Here is a 17543-nt window from a genome sequence, read left to right as displayed (position 1 = left end):
TGATTTTCAGCTGATTTTATTTGGCCGTTTTGTCCCATCTACTGGATCGAACGACTCCTTGGTTTTCCCACTAAAACCTTTACTATTTAACTTGGCAAGTCAGTTAAGAACACATTCTTATTTACAATGACGCCCCGGACGACGCTGGGCCAATTGTGCGCTGCCCTATGGGACTCACAATCACGGCCGAATGTGATTCAGCCTGGATTCGAACCAGGGACTGTAGTGACGCCTCTTGCACTGAGATGCAGTGCCTGAGACCGCTGCGCCACTCATGCTGATAATCAAAGTTTCATCATACACATTTCTTACAGACAGTATTTACCCTAGACGTAACTTAACTTTTTTTTATTTTTATTTTGATTCTTCTGAAGGCAGCAGATGGCTAAGAGATCTCTCGGGTTCTCTAGCTAGATTTGTTTTTGTATTTTTTTTTTGGGGGGGGGGGGGGGGGGTTCAAAGAAACCATTAAAAAAATTGCATGAAAATTGTAATTTTGAAGTAAAGCTCGGAACTGAATGATGATCTCTGGTCCAATATGTTGGACAAATCGAACGCTCGCACTGAAATAAAAACACGACTTATCCACCAGGTGGGGATAATAGACAACCAGACACATACTAGCTTTTATGTCCCCAACCCTGTTTAGTGTATTCTCTAACACATCCAGGAGTCTCCCATCCTGTTTAGTGTATTCTCAAACACATGCAGGTTCTCTCCCATCCTGTTTAGTGTATTCTCTAACACATCCAGGTCTCTCCCATTCTGTTTAGTGTATTCTCTAACACATCCAGGTCTCTCCCATCCTGTTTAGTGTATTCTCTAACACATGCAGGTTCTCTCCCATCCTGTTTAGTGTATTCTCTAACACATCCAGGTCTCTCCCATTCTGTTTAGTGTATTCTCTAACACATCCAGGAATCTCCCATCCTGTTTCGTGTATTCTCTAACACATCCAGGAATCTCCCATCCTGTTTAGTGTATTATCTAACACATGCAGGAATCTCCCATCCTGTTTAGTGTATTCTCTAACACATCCAGGAATCTCCCATCCTGTTTAGTGTATTATCTAACACATCCAGGAATCTCCCATCCTGTTTAGGGTATTCTCAAACACATCCAGGAATCTCCCATCCTGTTTAGTGTATTCTCTAACACATCCAGGAATATCCCATCCTGTTTAGTGTATTCTCAAACACATCCAGGTCTCTCCCATCCTGTTTAGTGTATTATCTAACACATCCGGTTCTCTCCCAGGAATAGAGGAAAAAGTATGTCATGCTGTATTTTATACCAACTATTGCATCTTGCCTATGCCGCTCTGTCATTGCTCATCCATATATTTATATGTATATATTCTTATGCCATTAATTTACTTAGATTTGTGTGTATTAGGTAGTTGTGGAATTGTTAGATTACATGTTGGCTATTGCTGCACTGTCAGAACTAGAAGCACAAGCATTTCGCTACACTCGCAATAACATCTGCTAACCATGTGTATGTGACTAATAACAATTGATTTGATTTGATGGTGAGTCACAATCTACACCCCTAGAAGCTGCTTGTACAGAAAAAAACCACAATTTAAATCAAATCACCTTTAAAGGTCAAGAAGATGTAACTTCCAGGACTAGATGACATAATAAACTTCAACCATGAATCAACACATTGGATCCGTTATAACACGTTAAAATGTTTACTGACTTAGCAATGAATATACTGAAACATGATTTTAAAAATAGTTCAAATCAAATCAAGTTTATTTTATATAGCCCTTCGTACATCAGCTAATATCTCGAAGTGCTGTACAGAAACCCAGCCTAAAACCCCAAACAGCAAGCAATGCAGGTGTAGAAGCACGGTGGCTAGGAAAAACTCCCTAGAAAGGCCAAAACCTAGGAAGAAACCTAGAGAGGAACCAGGCTATGAGGGGTGGCCAGTCCTCTTCTGGCTGTGCCGGGTGGAGATTATAACAGAACTATGCCAAGATGTTCAAAATGTTCATAAGTGACAAGCATGGTCAAATAATAATCATGAATAATTTTCAGTTGGCTTTTCATTAAGAGTTGAAAATAGCAGGTCTGGGACAGGTGGCGGTTCCATAACCGCAGGCAGAACAGTTGAAACTGGAATAGCAGCAAGGCCAGGTGGACTGGGGACAGCAAGGAGTCATCATGCCCGGTAGTCCTGACGTATGGTCCTAGGGCTCAGGTCCTCCGAGAGAGAGAAAGAAAGAGAGAAGGAGAGAATTAGAGAGAGCCAAGATTTTCAAAATGTTCATAAATGACAAGCATGGTTAAAAAATAGTTGTCGTTACGATCCCCATGTCCTGTGTAGTTAAAACAACAATGCATTTACAGATTTCAAAAAATCTTTCCATTCAAAACATCACTCATCATGCCTTGAATGTTTCACAACTGTTTGGAATGAGAGGGAGAGAGAGCGAAAGCAATCCCAACTCTTCTACACCCTGTACCAAAACAGAGAATAGAGTAGTACTGTACCTCACAGTATGAAAAGGAGGGGGAGTTGAGTTCCCATGATACCCTACTCTGGGTAGATGGCATGTCTGATAGGGAGAGGGGAGTTGAGTTCCCATGATACCCTACTCTGGGTAGATGGCATGTCTGATTACAGTGATCCAGTGTTTAGGATTCTCATCAGGTATTTCTGCAGGTAAGACCCATTGCAGTCAGACTGAGGAGGGGAGAGGGGAGTGAGTGAGGCAACTGTTCCCAGTACATTTTGCTTCCCCATCAGAGAGTATTGCAAAAAGCAATAGGAGAAATGATGGACATCAATGCACCATCTGCTCTCAGTAGAGTCTGTTAGCTTCTATTAATGTTTACATGTTGAGTACAGACTTAGTCTAAATTCCCATTATACTTCACAACAGCTCACTGGCAACTAAACACACAGAATAAAACTACAATCTATTGGAATGAGGATGTTCTGCAGTGCAGTACTATCCTGTCTAGTGTTTTGGGGAAGTCTGTTGGCTCTACATTCCTGACATTCTAAATCCCTTTGCTGGTGTTGACCTTCCTGAACTACAACAGTTGTAGTCATTAGGGGTCAGTACATGTGGCCCTTCATAGCTCAGTTGGTAGAGCATGGTGCTTGTAACACCAAGGTATTGGGTTTGATTCCCGGGATTGCTTTCAATGAAAGCGTCTGCTAAATGGCTTATATTGTTATTACATGTTCTATGACCAGGAACAAGTGGAAATAGACCTGTATTCACCTGATCCAAGTCATAATGCATAGCACTAGACAAACTCCACCTTACTCAAACACAGAGACCGGGTCGGTATGTGTGAGAATGTGGGCAAGACAAAAGACCACTCAATCATGGTTGGACCTCTCCATCACGGTTGACAACTCCATAGTGTCCTCCTCCCAGAGTGCAAAGAACCTTGGTGTGACCCTGGACAACACCCTGTCGTTTTCTGCAAACATCAAAGCAGTGATTCGGTACTGCAGGTCCTTGCTCTACAACATCCAGAGTACGACCCTACCTCACACAGGAAGAGGTGCAGGTCGTAATTCAGGCACTTGTCCTCTCCCGTCTGGACTACTGCAACTCTTTGTTTTCTGGGCTCCCCCCAACGACTACTCCGTTCTGCCACCTCTGGTCACTTGGCCCTCCGACCCCTACGGGAGGGCAGCTCCCGCTCAGCTCAGTCCAAGCTCTTCTCTGTCCTGACATTGGTGGAACCAGCTTCCCCCTGAAGCTAGGACAGATACCCTGCCCATTTTCCCCAAAACATCTGAAACCCTACCTCTTTAAAGAGCATCTTAAATAATCCCACAGCACCACCCCCCCCCCCCCCCCCCCCCCACCCCCGCAAACAAAAAAAGAGACTTTCCTTATCTAAACACTAGCACTTGACATTTCCCACCTACTAGCGCTGACTGCTGATAGCTACTAAATGAGATACAACGTACTTACTATAATTGTGATATGTGGTTGTCCCACCTAGCTATCTTAATATGAATGCACTGACTGTAAACCGCTCTGGATTACTGTCGGTTAAATTACTTAAATGTAAATGCAAAAGAGTAACTTCTTCCTGGAGACCGGGTTCTATAACAGTCTCATCCAGCCTGTCTGACTGGCTTCTGTAACATTAATCCCATCTAGCCTGTCTGACTGGGTTCTGTAACATTAGTCCCATCATACTCTGACTGATATACGAACTTACACATTTTCTGTTCATTTTGGTTGTTGAAAAATATGTCAAGTTATTTAAATGCATGTTTTGTATTTTCTAGTCATTAAACAAAACTTATAAAACAAACGCGGCAATCACTGAATATATTTACAGCTCATGGAATCAACAATTATACAAGTGCATCTAAATTCATACATTTCTTTATTACTTTTTCATTAAAATGTGATAAAAATGTACATCATATACTATCAATAAGAAAATACTGACAATTTTCAGTACAAATCTATACCTTGATTTATCTGACAAACAAAAATCATTGCTCATTATCTGTCAAAACAAAGGTACAGACACAAAACAAATTCCGAAGCCTGTTTAGTGTTCTCTGAAACATGCAGGTCTCTCCCAGGAATAGAGGAATTCACAGTACAGGAAAAGTGTCATAATCTACACCTCTAGAAGCTGCTTGTACAGAAAAAAACAATAACAAAATAACTTTAAAAAAAAAAAAGAAAAAAAAGGAACAGATTAGAAAATGAAAAGAAAACATTAATTAACACAGTGGATCAGTTATAACGCATTAAAATGTTTACTGACTTAGCAATGAAAAGGAATATACTGAAACGTGATTATAAAATAAATAGTTGTTGTGGTTATGATCCCCATGTCCTGTGTAGTTAAAACAAGAATAAATTAACATATATAAAATAAAAAATGTCCATTCTAAAATGTGACTCATCGTGCCGTGAATGTTCCAGAACTGTTTGGAATGAGAGGGAGAGAGCGAAAGCAATCCCAACTCTTCTACACCCTGTACCATAACAGAGAATAGAGTAGTACTGTACCTCACAGTATGAAAAGGAGGGGGAGTTGAGTTCCCATGATACCCTACTCTGGGTAGATGGCATGTCTGATAGGGAGGGGGGAGTTGAGTTCCCATGATACCCTATTCTGAGTAGATGGCATGTCTGACTACAGTGATCCAGTGTTTAGGATTCTCATCAGGTATTTCTGCAGGTAAGACCCATTGCAGTCAGACTGAGGAGGGGAGAGGGGGGTGAGTGAGGCAACTGTTCCCAGTACATTTTGCTTCCCCATCAGAGAGTATTGCAAAAAGCAATAGGAGAAATGATGGACATCAATGCACCATCTGCTCTCAGTAGAGTCTGTTAGCTTCTATTAATGTTTACATGTTGAGTACAGACTTAGTCTAAATTCCCATTATACTTCACAACAGCTCACTGGCAACTAAACACACAGAATAAAACTACAATCTATTGGAATGAGGATGTTCTGCAGTGCAGTACTATCCTGTCTAGTGTTTTGGGGAAGTCTGTTGGCTCTACACTCCTGACATTCTAATGAACTTGCTGGTGTTGACCTTCCTGAACAGGTAGGTACAGTCATCAGGTGATGTCATGTGACCAGGAACAAGTGGAAATAGACCTGTACTCACCTGATACAAGTCATAATGCATAGCACTAGACAAACTCCACCTTACTCAAACACAGAGACGGTATGTGTGAGAGCGTGTGCAAGACAAAATAATCTAACTTCTTCCTGCAGACAGGGTTCTATAATAGTCCCACCCATCCTCGCTGGGTTCATTAGTGTCCGAGCTCTAAGTTACGTAACATCTGTGTAGTACTCAGTGTCACGGTCCAACTGTTCATCTATACCAGTATCACATTCTGTTGAAGATCGGATTGAGGGTTACTCCAAAAAAATATACCATGAAATAGTGAATAAATACTGTACATGAAGTGAGGACACTCTTCAAATGTGAATGATTCAGGCCACATCCAAGTGAACTCAGAGATGGAAAACTAGGAAAGCCACCATCTGTTGTTAAAGATACATCCTCCCAAACCAGACAGATGAGAGAGCCAGCGAGAGAGAGAACATGCTGAGATGAGTGAAGCGTCATAGTTCTCAGAGAATCACATTTACAATCACATTCTGTCACACTATGTACACGAAGTGGGGAAATAGCCCTTGTCGTGAGGAAAGAGAAGTTAGATGAGAAATAAGACCGATCTTCATCCAGGCAGTGACAGCACACCTGTCAGATGAGGTGTTGGTCCGTGACGGTCAATTGAGATACTTATTAAATAAACTAAATAAAAAAAATCATACAGTGAACCAGTTTAGATTGAAATAAAACAGTAAAAGAAATAGCATGAAAATATTTAAAGCGGCAATCTGCGGTTCAAACAAAACTGACTCCCCGCCACTATCTTGGTAGATGGCTGAAGGATGGGGTTTAGAGAAATGAAACCACTCTCAAACCCATGGACAGATCTACGGATACAAGGAATGACAATCCATGATAACAAAATTATAGTTCTAACCATGTTGGAGAGATTTTTGTAACTTCAGTTGCTTCGCATAAATTGCTTCTAGTTTTTTCTCTCGTGATTATCAACATTAAAAGCTTGGGGAGAGAACACAGGAATAGTGGTTAATCATGTCCAGGTCCATGAAGAGAGACCCATATATATATTGTTTCTCCTCAGACTAAAATCGGAGTATTATTGCAGACCTCTACTCTTTGTTAGTTAGTATGGTAACATGTAGGATAGAAGCCATTACTTTTGTTCCCAAATCACAAGCTGTGATTCGCCTAGGGGAGTGGTTGTTGTCATTTGCAAAGTGACAAGGCAAATGCAGATTGTGAAATGTAGTTTCCTCTATCAAACAAACCAGGGTAGAATAGCTAGGGAAAGGTCAGAACCTAAAGATATCTGCAATCATTCATTCATCCATTCATTTTGTTCATTCATTAAAAACAACAGTGTAGCATCTCATTGCTGCCCTCAAGTGGAAGACCATAGAAACACAGTCTCCACCTCACGAAATAGAAACAAGTGCTTTTTATGGTTGTCAATGAGAAGTCGGAGGCCTTTCTCCGAGGCAGAGTCACTTTCCTCCTCCACACAAAACACCATGGTAATCAATGTGTCTGTCAGACAGCATAGGGAGGGCGGTGTCGATACTATGGCACGCATGTGTGGATGTTGTCGTTCTTTGTGTATGCATGAGGGTGCGCTTCAGTGTATGTAAGACTATGTGTTTGCGTTCCCGTAAATACTGTGCAACTACGACAGCGTGTGTTTACAGTGTAATGACGGTGCCTTCCTCCTCTAAGCTCCTTCCCTCCAGGCCCCTGTCGGCAGTGCTGAGCGTGCCCAGTGAGCCGGAGCGGTTGTGGGAGGCCAGGGCTCCGTTGGTGGTGCGGAGGTCCAGGTGGGGCACGTAGCGAGGAATGAAGGGTATGGTACAGCTGGCCGAGGAGGTCCGTGGGATGGGCATGGCCTCTCCGTCCACCTCTATCACCAGGTCCTCATCATCCTCATCACTCTCCAGCTCCTCTGGATGGAAGTTCTGGATGATGTGTGCCGGAGTCGTCGCCACGGCAGTGCCCGGGGAGGAGTAGCCGTAGAAACTGGTGCCGCTGTCGGACGAGTGCCCAGAGCTCCCGGACGCTGCCCCGCCCCCTCCGCCACTCCGTACGATGTTGTTGCGCTGGTTGGCCGGTTTCACCGTCACGATGAGGTTGTGGCTGTTGGCGATCATCATGTCTGTCACCTGGTCCAGAGACTTGCCTTGCACCTCGATGCCATTGACCTCAAGCACCTCGTCGTTGACGGCCAGCAGGCCAGTGCTCTCAGCCAGGCCCCCAGGCACCATGCGGGAGATGAAGATCCCAGGAACCTTCTCCAGGCCCTGGGGCGTGACCCGGACGCTGGAGCCGTCTCGGATGTAGAAGCCCAGCGGTTTCTCCTGGCCATGCTTGTAGAGGCGAACCCGGCGGTGTGTCTCAGGGAGGATATCCACATCGATGATGGAGGAGACGGGCCTGAAATCCCTGGGCAGGCTGATGATCACAAGGGGCTTCTTCCGGTTGGCATCAGGCCGTAGCAACATGGCCGCTAGGACTGTCTTCTTGGGACGGGTCAGAGAGTCCAGACCAAACGCAGAGTAGTCGGCTTCCTCTGGGGGAGGGAAGAGAACAATGCATCAGAACCCTATCAATATCACATGATACAGGATCTAATCTCATACCGTAAATGCTTACTGATCATTATGGTGGAACTATAAATCATTACTGACATTCTACCTCAGACTATACTGTAGTTATGCAAAAGCGATGGTGTTGCTCCAAGCCAGAGGCCTAGGGTTCATCTTAGAGCCCCTCCCTCGCCTTGTTACAGGGCTTTCCCCATCTCTTCCCTGGGCTTATTCTTCATGTGTAGTAAATGTTAAGGTCGACTCCGGTCTCTCATGGTAGGGCTTTTAGAATTCTTCAGAGGCTTACTCACAGTAACTGTGCTGCTCTGAGACATACCTGGACTTTCACCTGAGCATGGCTTAGAGCAGGGACAGGGATCAAGACTCGATCAAAGGTCTAAGAAGAGCGAGAAGCAGGGCCATGGCTCTCTAATGGTTAACCACCAGCATACGGATGCCAAACATTAATATCATAACGTTCATTCCCTCCTGGGTTGTGCCCCAGTCCCCCCCCCCCGTATCGCTCTCTGTCTCCTCTTCCTCCCACTGGCTATGATGTTCTAGAATGAATGACGTGTTCTCGTATCCCACGGTGTGTTGTAATGTATGTATGTTCTAGAATGAATGACGTGTTCTCGTATCCCACGGTGTGTTGTAGTGTATGTATGTTCTAGAATGAATTACGTGTTCTCGTATCCCACGGTGTGTTGTAGTGTATGTATGTTCTAGAATGAATGACGTGTTCTCGTATCCCACGGTGTGTTGTAGTGTATGTATGTTCTAGAAAGAATGACGTGTTCTCGTATCCCACGGTGTGTTGTAGTGTATGTATGTTCTAGAAAGAATGACGTGTTCTCGTATCCCACGGTGTGTTGTAGTGTATGTATGTTCTAGAATGAATGACGTGTTCTCGTATCCCACGGTGTGTTGTAGTGTATGTATGTTCTAGAAAGAATGACGTGTTCTCGTATCCCACGGTGTGTTGTAGTGTATGTATGTTCTAGAATGAATGACGTGTTCTCGTATCCCACAGTGTGTTGTAGTGTATGTATGTTCTAGAATGAATGACGTGTTCTCGTATCCCACGGTGTGTTGTAGTGTATGTATGTTCTAGAATGAATGACATTTTTATTTCCCCTTTATTTAACCAGGTAGGACAGTTGAGAACAAGCTCTCATTTACAACTGCGACCTGGCCAAGATAAAGCAAAGCAGTGTGACAGAGTTACACATTCGATAAACAAACGTATAGTCAATAACACAATAGAAAAATCTATATACAGTGTGTGCAAATGTAGTAAGATTAGGGAGGTAAGGCAATAAATAGGCCATAGTGACAAAATAATTACAATTTAGCAATTGACACTGGAGTGATAGATGTGCAGATGATGAATGGGCAAGTAGAGTTACTGGGGTGCAAAGGAGAAGAAAAAAAATTACACGGGGATGAGGTAGTTGGGTGGGCTATTTACAGGTGCAATGATGGTTAAGCTGCTCTGACAGCTGATGCTTATAGTTAGTGAGGGAGATATGAGTCTCCAGCTTCATTGATTTTTACAATTCGTTCCAGTCATTGGCAGCAGAGAACTGGAAGTAAAGGTGGCCAAAGGAGGAGTTGGCTTTGAGGATGCCCAGTGAAATATACCTGCTGGAGCGCGTGCTACGGGTGGGTGTTGCTATTGTGACCAGTGAGCTGAGATAAGGTGGGGATTTACCTAGCAAAGACTATTAGATGACCTGGAGCCAGTGGGTTTGGCAACGAATATGAAGCGAGGGCCAGCCAACGACAGCATACAGGTCGCAGTGGTGGGTAGTATATGGGGCTTTGGTGACAAAACAGATGGCACTGTGATAGACTGCATCCAATTTGCTAAATAGAGTGTTGGAGGCTATTTTGTAAATGACATCGCTGAAGTCAAGGATTGGTAGGATAGTCAGCTTTACGCGGGTATGTTTGGCAGCATGAGTGAAGGATGCTTTGTTGCAAAATAGGAAGCCGATTCTTTTGTAGTTGTCCACATATTCTAAGTCAGAACAGTCCAGAGTAGTGATGCTGGACGGGTGGGCAGGTGCGGGCAGCGATCAGTTGAAGAGCATGCATTTAGTTTTACTTGCATTTAAGAGCAGTTGGAGGCCATGGAAGGAGTGTTGTATGGCACTGAAGCTCGTCTGGAGGTTTGTTAACACAGTGTCCAAAGAAGGGCCAGAGGTATACAGAATGGTGTCATCTGCGTAGAGGTGGATCAGAAAATCACCAGCAGCAAGAGCGACATCATTGATATATACAGAGAAAGGAGTCGGTCTGAGAATTGAACCCTGTGGGCACCCACATAGAGACTGCTATAGGTCCGGACAACAGGCCCTCCGATTTGACACACTGAACTCTATCAGAGAAGTAGTTTGTGAACCAGGCTAGGCAGTCATTTGAGAGACCAAGGCTATTGAGAGTCTGCCCGATGAGAATGCGGTGATTGATAGAGTCGAAAGCCCTGGCCAGGTCGTGGTGTGTTGTAGTGTATGTACACACTGTGCAGTTTGCTCAGGTGATGTGGATAAACTCTTTGGACCTAAGCATCATCAGTAATTGTCCGTGTGTGTGTGTGTGTGTGTGTGTGTGTGTGTGTGTGTGTGTGTGTGTGTGTTCTGGGATAGGGTGCAGGCAGGTTGTCGATAAGGATTCCAGCCCTCAGGTTGACAGATATACCCCCCTCCCCTCAACCAGAAAAACAAAGGATCAAGTGTAGAGGAGTATCCCATTTCAGTTCTCATGAAACATAAGTTCATTGCCTCCTTACTGTCTGGACATTACAACTGTATGCATACAAAATATAGGTTTACATATTCACAAAAACACACACTGATATGTTAATCCAAACTCAGCTAATCTGTATGATTTAAACACAGAGGAAGCCTGCAGGGCATTCATAAATATTCACACTGATTTGACTTTTCACACATTTTCTTGTGTTACGAAGTGGGATTCAAATGGATTTAATTGTAATTTTTTGGGGTCAAAGATTTACTGTGTCAAAGTGGAAGTAAAATTATAATATTTGTAAAAAATGTATGTAAAATAAAAACACTAACATGTCTTGATTAGAGAAGTATTCACACCCTTGAGTCAATACATGTTAGAATCACCTTTGGCAGCGATTACAGCTGTGAGTCTTTCTGGGTAATTCTCTAAGAGCTTTCCACACCTGGATTGTGCAACATTTTCACATTATTATTAAAACAATTCTTCAAGTTCTGTCAAATTGGTTGTTGATCATTGCTAGCCAACCATTTTCCAGGTTTTGCAATAGATTTAAGCAGATTTAAGTTGAGACTAACTCGGCCACTCAGGAACATTCACTGCCTTCTTGGTAAGCAACTCCAGTGTAGATTTGGCCTTGTGTCTGTTGGAAAGCAGACTGAACCAGGTTTTCCACTAGGATTTTGCCTGTGCTTAGCTCCATTCTGTTTCATTTTTATCCTGAAAAACTCCCCAGTCCTTAACGATGACAAGCATACACATAACATGATGCATCCACCACTATGCTTGAAAATATGTAGAGTGATACTCAGTGATGTGTCGTGTTTGCCCCAAACATAACACTTTGTATTCAGGACAAAAAGTGAATTGCTTTCCACATTTTTTGCAGTTTTACTTTAGTGCCTTGTTGCAAACAGGATGCATGTTTTGGAATATTTGTATCTTGCACAGGCTCTCTTCTTTTCACTGTCAGTTAGGTTAGTATTGTGGAGTAACTACAATGTTGTTGATCCATCCTCAGATTTCTCCTATAACAGCCATTAAACTCTGTGACTGCTTTAAAGTCACCTTTGGCTCATGGCAACTGAGTCAGGAAAGACACCTGTATCTTTGTAGTGACTGGGTGTATTGATACACCATCCAAAGTGTAATGAATTAATTCACCATGCTCAAAGGGATATTTGATTTTGACCCATCTACCAAATCGGTGCCCTTCTTTGCGAGGCATTGGAAAACCTTCCTGGTCTTTGTGGTTGAATCTGTTTGAAAATCACTGCTCAACTGAAGGACCTTACAGATAGTTGTGTGAGTGTGGGTTATAGAGATGAGGTAGTCATTCAAAAATCATGTTAAACAACATTATTGCAACTTATGTGACTTGTTAAGCAAATGTTTACTCCTGAATCTATTTAGGCTTGCCATAATAAAGGGGTTGAATACTTATTGACTAAAGACATTTCAGATTTTCATTTTGGGGTATTGTGTGTTGGCCAGTGACAAAACAACATTTAATACATTCAGGCTGTAGCAACAAAACGTGGAAAAGGGGAGTTAAAACTGGGTGGTAGCCTAGCAGTTAAGAGGTTGGGTCAGTAACCGAAAGGTTGCTAGTTCCAATTCCAGAGCTAGGTGAAATCTGGTGATGTGCCCTTGAGCAAGGCCCTTAACCCTCATTGCAGCTAGCAAGGCTTTCAGTCTCAATACAGCAGCTAGCAAGGCTTTCAGTCTCAATACAGCAGCTAGCAAGGCTTTCAGTCCCAATACAGCAGCTAGCAAGGCTTTCAGTCCCAATACAGCAGCTAGCAAGGCTTTCAGTCCCAATACAGCAGCTAGCAAGGCTTTCAGTCCCAATACAGCAGCTAGCAAGGCTTTCAGTCTCAATACAGCAGCTAGCAAGGCTTACAGTCTCAATACAGCAGCTAGCAAAGCTTTCAGTCTCAATACAGCAGCTAGCAAGGCTTTCCGTCTCAATACAGCAGCTAGCAAGGCTTACAGTCTCAATACAGCAGCTAGCAAGGCTTTAAAGAGTAATTTCTAATCTTTTACACACACACACACACCCCTGATCAAAGAGTAGACCTTTCCTAAATGTTATCCCTCCAACCCGCCACCACTGGTTTCCTATGGTCGATAAAGCAAGCGTAAATAGTCAATACTATGGAGCTAATGCCTCAGGACCCAGACTAATAATCTGTGACTGTCTTGGTGTGTACCTTTGGGGGTCAGTGTCATAATATCACAGTTACCTCTGGGCCGGGCCACCAGGGTCACCATCACACTCAGTGTCTTGAGACAGTTGATCAGTCTCTCCTCATTTTGTTCAACGGTTGGCTGATAAACTACACATCTCACCTGTATATATGAGTTCACCTTTATGCTCAAGGTGACTCAAACTTCAGTAATGCAATTGAGTAAGTTAGCATATGTGAGTTAATAATTAATCCAACCAATCAGTGATAACTGTGTAGGAAGTAAACACTCTCACCAGGGTGAGAGTTAGGGTTGGGTACAAGGCCCCCAGGGTGAGAGTTAGGGTTGGGTACAAGGCCCCCAGGGTGAGAGTTAGGGTTGGGTACAAGGCCCCCAGGGTGAGAGTTAGGGTTGGGTACAAGGTCATTTGGTTGTATTTGTTGGCTTGTAAAGTCTGAATTTGACAGTCATTTAGTAGAAACAACATCAGACCTGTGTGTATACTGGACCAAATCCAACAACTAGACATTTTTCATGGGTCTATAAGGGTAAACTATTCCAAAAATATTCTGAACGTTATGATTTCACAGACAACTATCTTAGTCTATGCCGCTCTGACATTGCTAGTCCATATATTTATATATTCTTAATTCCATTCCTTTACATAGATTGTTGTCTATTTGGTATTTGTTGTGAAATTGTTAGATATATTACTGCACTGTCGGAACTAGAAGCAATTCACTACACCCGCAATAACATCTGCTAACCATGTGTATGTGACCAATAGCATCTGCTAACCATGTGTATGTGACCAATAGCATCTGCTAACCATGTGTATGTGACCAATAGCATCTGCTAACCATGTGTATGTGACCAATAGCATCTGCTAACCATGTGTATGTGACCAATAACATCTGCTAGCCATGTGTATGTGACCAATAACATCTGCTAGCCATGTGTATGTGACCAATAACATCTGCTAACCATGTGTATGTGACCAATAACATCTGCTAACCATGTGTATGTGACCAATAACATCTGCTAGCCATGTGTATGTGACCAATAACATTTGATTTGAATAGTCATTAGAGGGAGGATGGTAAAGACAGGAGCAGAATGAACACACGTGTACTGTGAACGGAATATACTATTGCATTTCCAACCCCCACAGGGTGTTTAAAGTAGGGACTCTGCTCTCAGTTCAGGAGTTCAAACTCAGTCCACCTCCATTCACTACCGACCACGGTCTGTTCTACCCAAACACATAAAACCTACTGACCTCACGGTCTGTCCTACCCATACACATAAAACCTACTGACCGCATGGTCTGTCCTACCCAAACACATAAAACCTACTGACCACGGTCTGTTCTACCCAAACACATAAAACCTACTGACCTCACGGTCTGTCCTACCCATACACATAAAACCTACTGACCGCATGGTCTGTCCTACCCAAACACATAAAACCTACTGACCACGGTCTGTTCTACCCAAACACATAAAACCTACTGACCACGGTCTGTTCTACCCAAACACATAAAACCTACTGACCACAGTGTTCTACCCAAACACATAAACTCACTATTTAGGTCAAAATCCTCAGAGTAGAAATGCTGAGCTAGAATCAGTTTAGCCTTTCAGACAATAAGATTATATGGACAGGATAATAGATCAGCACTCCGACTGTACTCTGAGGCGCTTCATAAATACGGGGCCAGGAGTGTTTATCCTAAATCAGGTCATGTGATCAGCTCCTAGCCCTTAGATAGGGCCTTGTGTTTTGAGCAAACTAGTGACATGCCCGGATTTAAACATGTTATTTAAATATTTTTCATCAAACTGTCCCATTTTCATTTTATGTCAGATGGTCCAGCACCATCCTTAGACAATTGCTTAAAATTTTTGTGTAATTCAAATTTCTGGATGATGCTTAAAGTACAGGATAACATCTTGCTATGTCACATGATTGCGCAAAACACAGGGCCCTATGTCAGTCAGATATTAAGTCTAAATCGTATTTCCAAAAAGCTACCGTTACAATATCTATATCTCAGGAAAAGGAGGGTCCTAGCACTGAACACCGCGCTGCCCGGTGACATTGTCCCTGGAGGAGCCATCGGACATCCTGTGTGTTGCTAGGTCACATACAGAGCAGGGGGCCATGTCAGCGTTAATGGGACACCATGATCAGGTGACAACAATTACCTTCACATAGCAACAGGACTGTCAATCACCCAGAGCCCAGAGCCATACATTCTAAATCTATTGTTCTGTCATGACCATCAGAACATTGGGAGATAATGAAGCTAAAACAACCAATGTGTCAGGCATTAGAAGTAGATCTGGAATAAGGATGTAGTGACTGTGCACGTCCATAAGGATGTAGTGACTGTGCACGTCCAAAAGGATGTAGTGACTGTGCACGTCCAAAAGGATGTAGTGACTGTGCACGTCCAAAAGGATGTAGTGACTGTGCACGTCCAAAAGGATGTAGTGACTGTGCACGTCCAAAAGGATGTAGTGACTGTGCACGTCCAAAAGGATGTAGTGACTGTGCACGTCCAAAAGGATGTAGTGACTGTGCACGTCCAAAAGGATGTAGTGACTGTGCACGTCCAAAAGGATGTAGTGACTGTGCACGTCCAAAAGGATGTAGTGACTGTGCACGTCCAAAAGGATGTAGTGACTGTGCACGTCCAAAAGGATGTAGTGACTGTGCACGTCCAAAAGGATGTAGTGACTGTGCACGTCCAAAAGGATGTAGTGACTGTGCACGTCCAAAAGGATGTAGTGACTGTGCACGTCCAAAAGGATGTAGTGACTGTGCACGTCCAAAAGGATGTAGTGACTGTGCACGTCCAAAAGGATGTAGTGACTGTGCACGTCCAAAAGGATGTAGTGACTGTGCACGTCCAAAAGGATGTAGTGACTGTGCACGTCCAAAAGGATGTAGTGACTGTGCACGTCCAAAAGGATGTAGTGACTGTGCACGTCCAAAAGGATGTAGTGACTGTGCACGTCCAAAAGGATGTAGTGACTGTGCACGTCCAAAAGGATGTAGTGACTGTGCACGTCCAAAAGGATGTAGTGACTGTGCACGTCCAAAAGGATGTAGTGACTGTGCACGTCCAAAAGGATGTAGTGACTGTGCACGTCCAAAAGGATGTAGTGACTGTGCACGTCCAAAAGGATGTAGTGACTGTGCACGTCCAAAAGGATGTAGTGACTGTGCACGTCCAAAAGGATGTAGTGACTGTGCACGTCCAAAAGGATGTAGTGACTGTGCACGTCCAAAAGGATGTAGTGACTGTGCACGTCCAAAAGGATGTAGTGACTGTGCACGTCCAAAAGGATGTAGTGACTGTGCACGTCCAAAAGGATGTAGTGACTGTGCACGTCCAAAAGGATGTAGTGACTGTGCACGTCCAAAAGGATGTAGTGACTGTGCACGTCCAAAAGGATGTAGTGACTGTGCACGTCCAAAAGGATGTAGTGACTGTGCACGTCCAAAAGGATGTAGTGACTGTGCACGTCCAAAAGGATGTAGTGACTGTGCACGTCCAAAAGGATGTAGTGACTGTGCACGTCCAAAAGGATGTAGTGACTGTGCACGTCCAAAAGGATGTAGTGACTGTGCACGTCCAAAAGGATGTAGTGACTGTGCACGTCCAAAAGGATGTAGTGACTGTGCACGTCCAAAAGGATGTAGTGACTGTGCACGTCCAAAAGGATGTAGTGACTGTGCACGTCCAAAAGGATGTAGTGACTGTGCACGTCCAAAAGGATGTAGTGACTGTGCACGTCCAAAAGGATGTAGTGACTGTGCACGTCCAAAAGGATGTAGTGACTGTGCACGTCCAAAAGGATGTAGTGACTGTGCACGTCCAAAAGGATGTAGTGACTGTGCACGTCCAAAAGGATGTAGTGACTGTGCACGTCCAAAAGGATGTAGTGACTGTGCACGTCCAAAAGGATGTAGTGACTGTGCACGTCCAAAAGGATGTAGTGACTGTGCACGTCCAAAAGGATGTAGTGACTGTGCACGTCCAAAAGGATGTAGTGACTGTGCACGTCCAAAAGGATGTAGTGACTGTGCACGTCCAAAAGGATGTAGTGACTCTGCACGTCCATAAGGATGTAGTGACTCTGCACGTCCATAAGGATGTAGTGACTCTGCACGTCCATAAGGATGTAGTGACTCTGCACGTCCATAAGGATGTAGTGACTCTGCACGTCCATAAGGATGTAGTGACTCTGCACGTCCATAAGGATGTAGTGACTCTGCACGTCCATAAGGATCTAGTGATTCTGCACGTCCATAAGGATCTAGTGACTCTACACGTCCATAAGGATCTAGTGACTCTACACGTCCATAAGGATGTAGTGACTCTACACGTCCATAAGGATGTAGTGA

The 17543-nt window shown here is 43.7% G+C and overlaps 1 protein-coding gene across 1 annotated transcript in view; it reads right to left on the bottom strand.

Moving 5' to 3' along the window:
- Positions 1-4359: 4359 nt before the first annotated feature.
- Positions 4360-17543, bottom strand: part of LOC139543024 (partitioning defective 6 homolog beta-like) — a 37584-nt gene continuing 24400 nt past the window's right edge. Inside the window, exon 4 of the mRNA XM_071349116.1 lies at positions 4360-8167. Within this exon, the coding sequence (XP_071205217.1) occupies positions 7287-8167 (881 nt within the window). The 3' untranslated portion in view covers positions 4360-7286. The remainder of the gene's footprint in view (positions 8168-17543) is intronic.

This window comes from Salvelinus alpinus, chromosome 17 (genome assembly GCF_045679555.1).
Source record: "Salvelinus alpinus chromosome 17, SLU_Salpinus.1, whole genome shotgun sequence".
Classification (NCBI taxonomy): domain Eukaryota; kingdom Metazoa; phylum Chordata; class Actinopteri; order Salmoniformes; family Salmonidae; genus Salvelinus; species Salvelinus alpinus.
The sequence above is the reverse complement of the archived record's forward strand: the minus strand, read 5'-3'. Positions and strand labels throughout refer to the sequence as shown.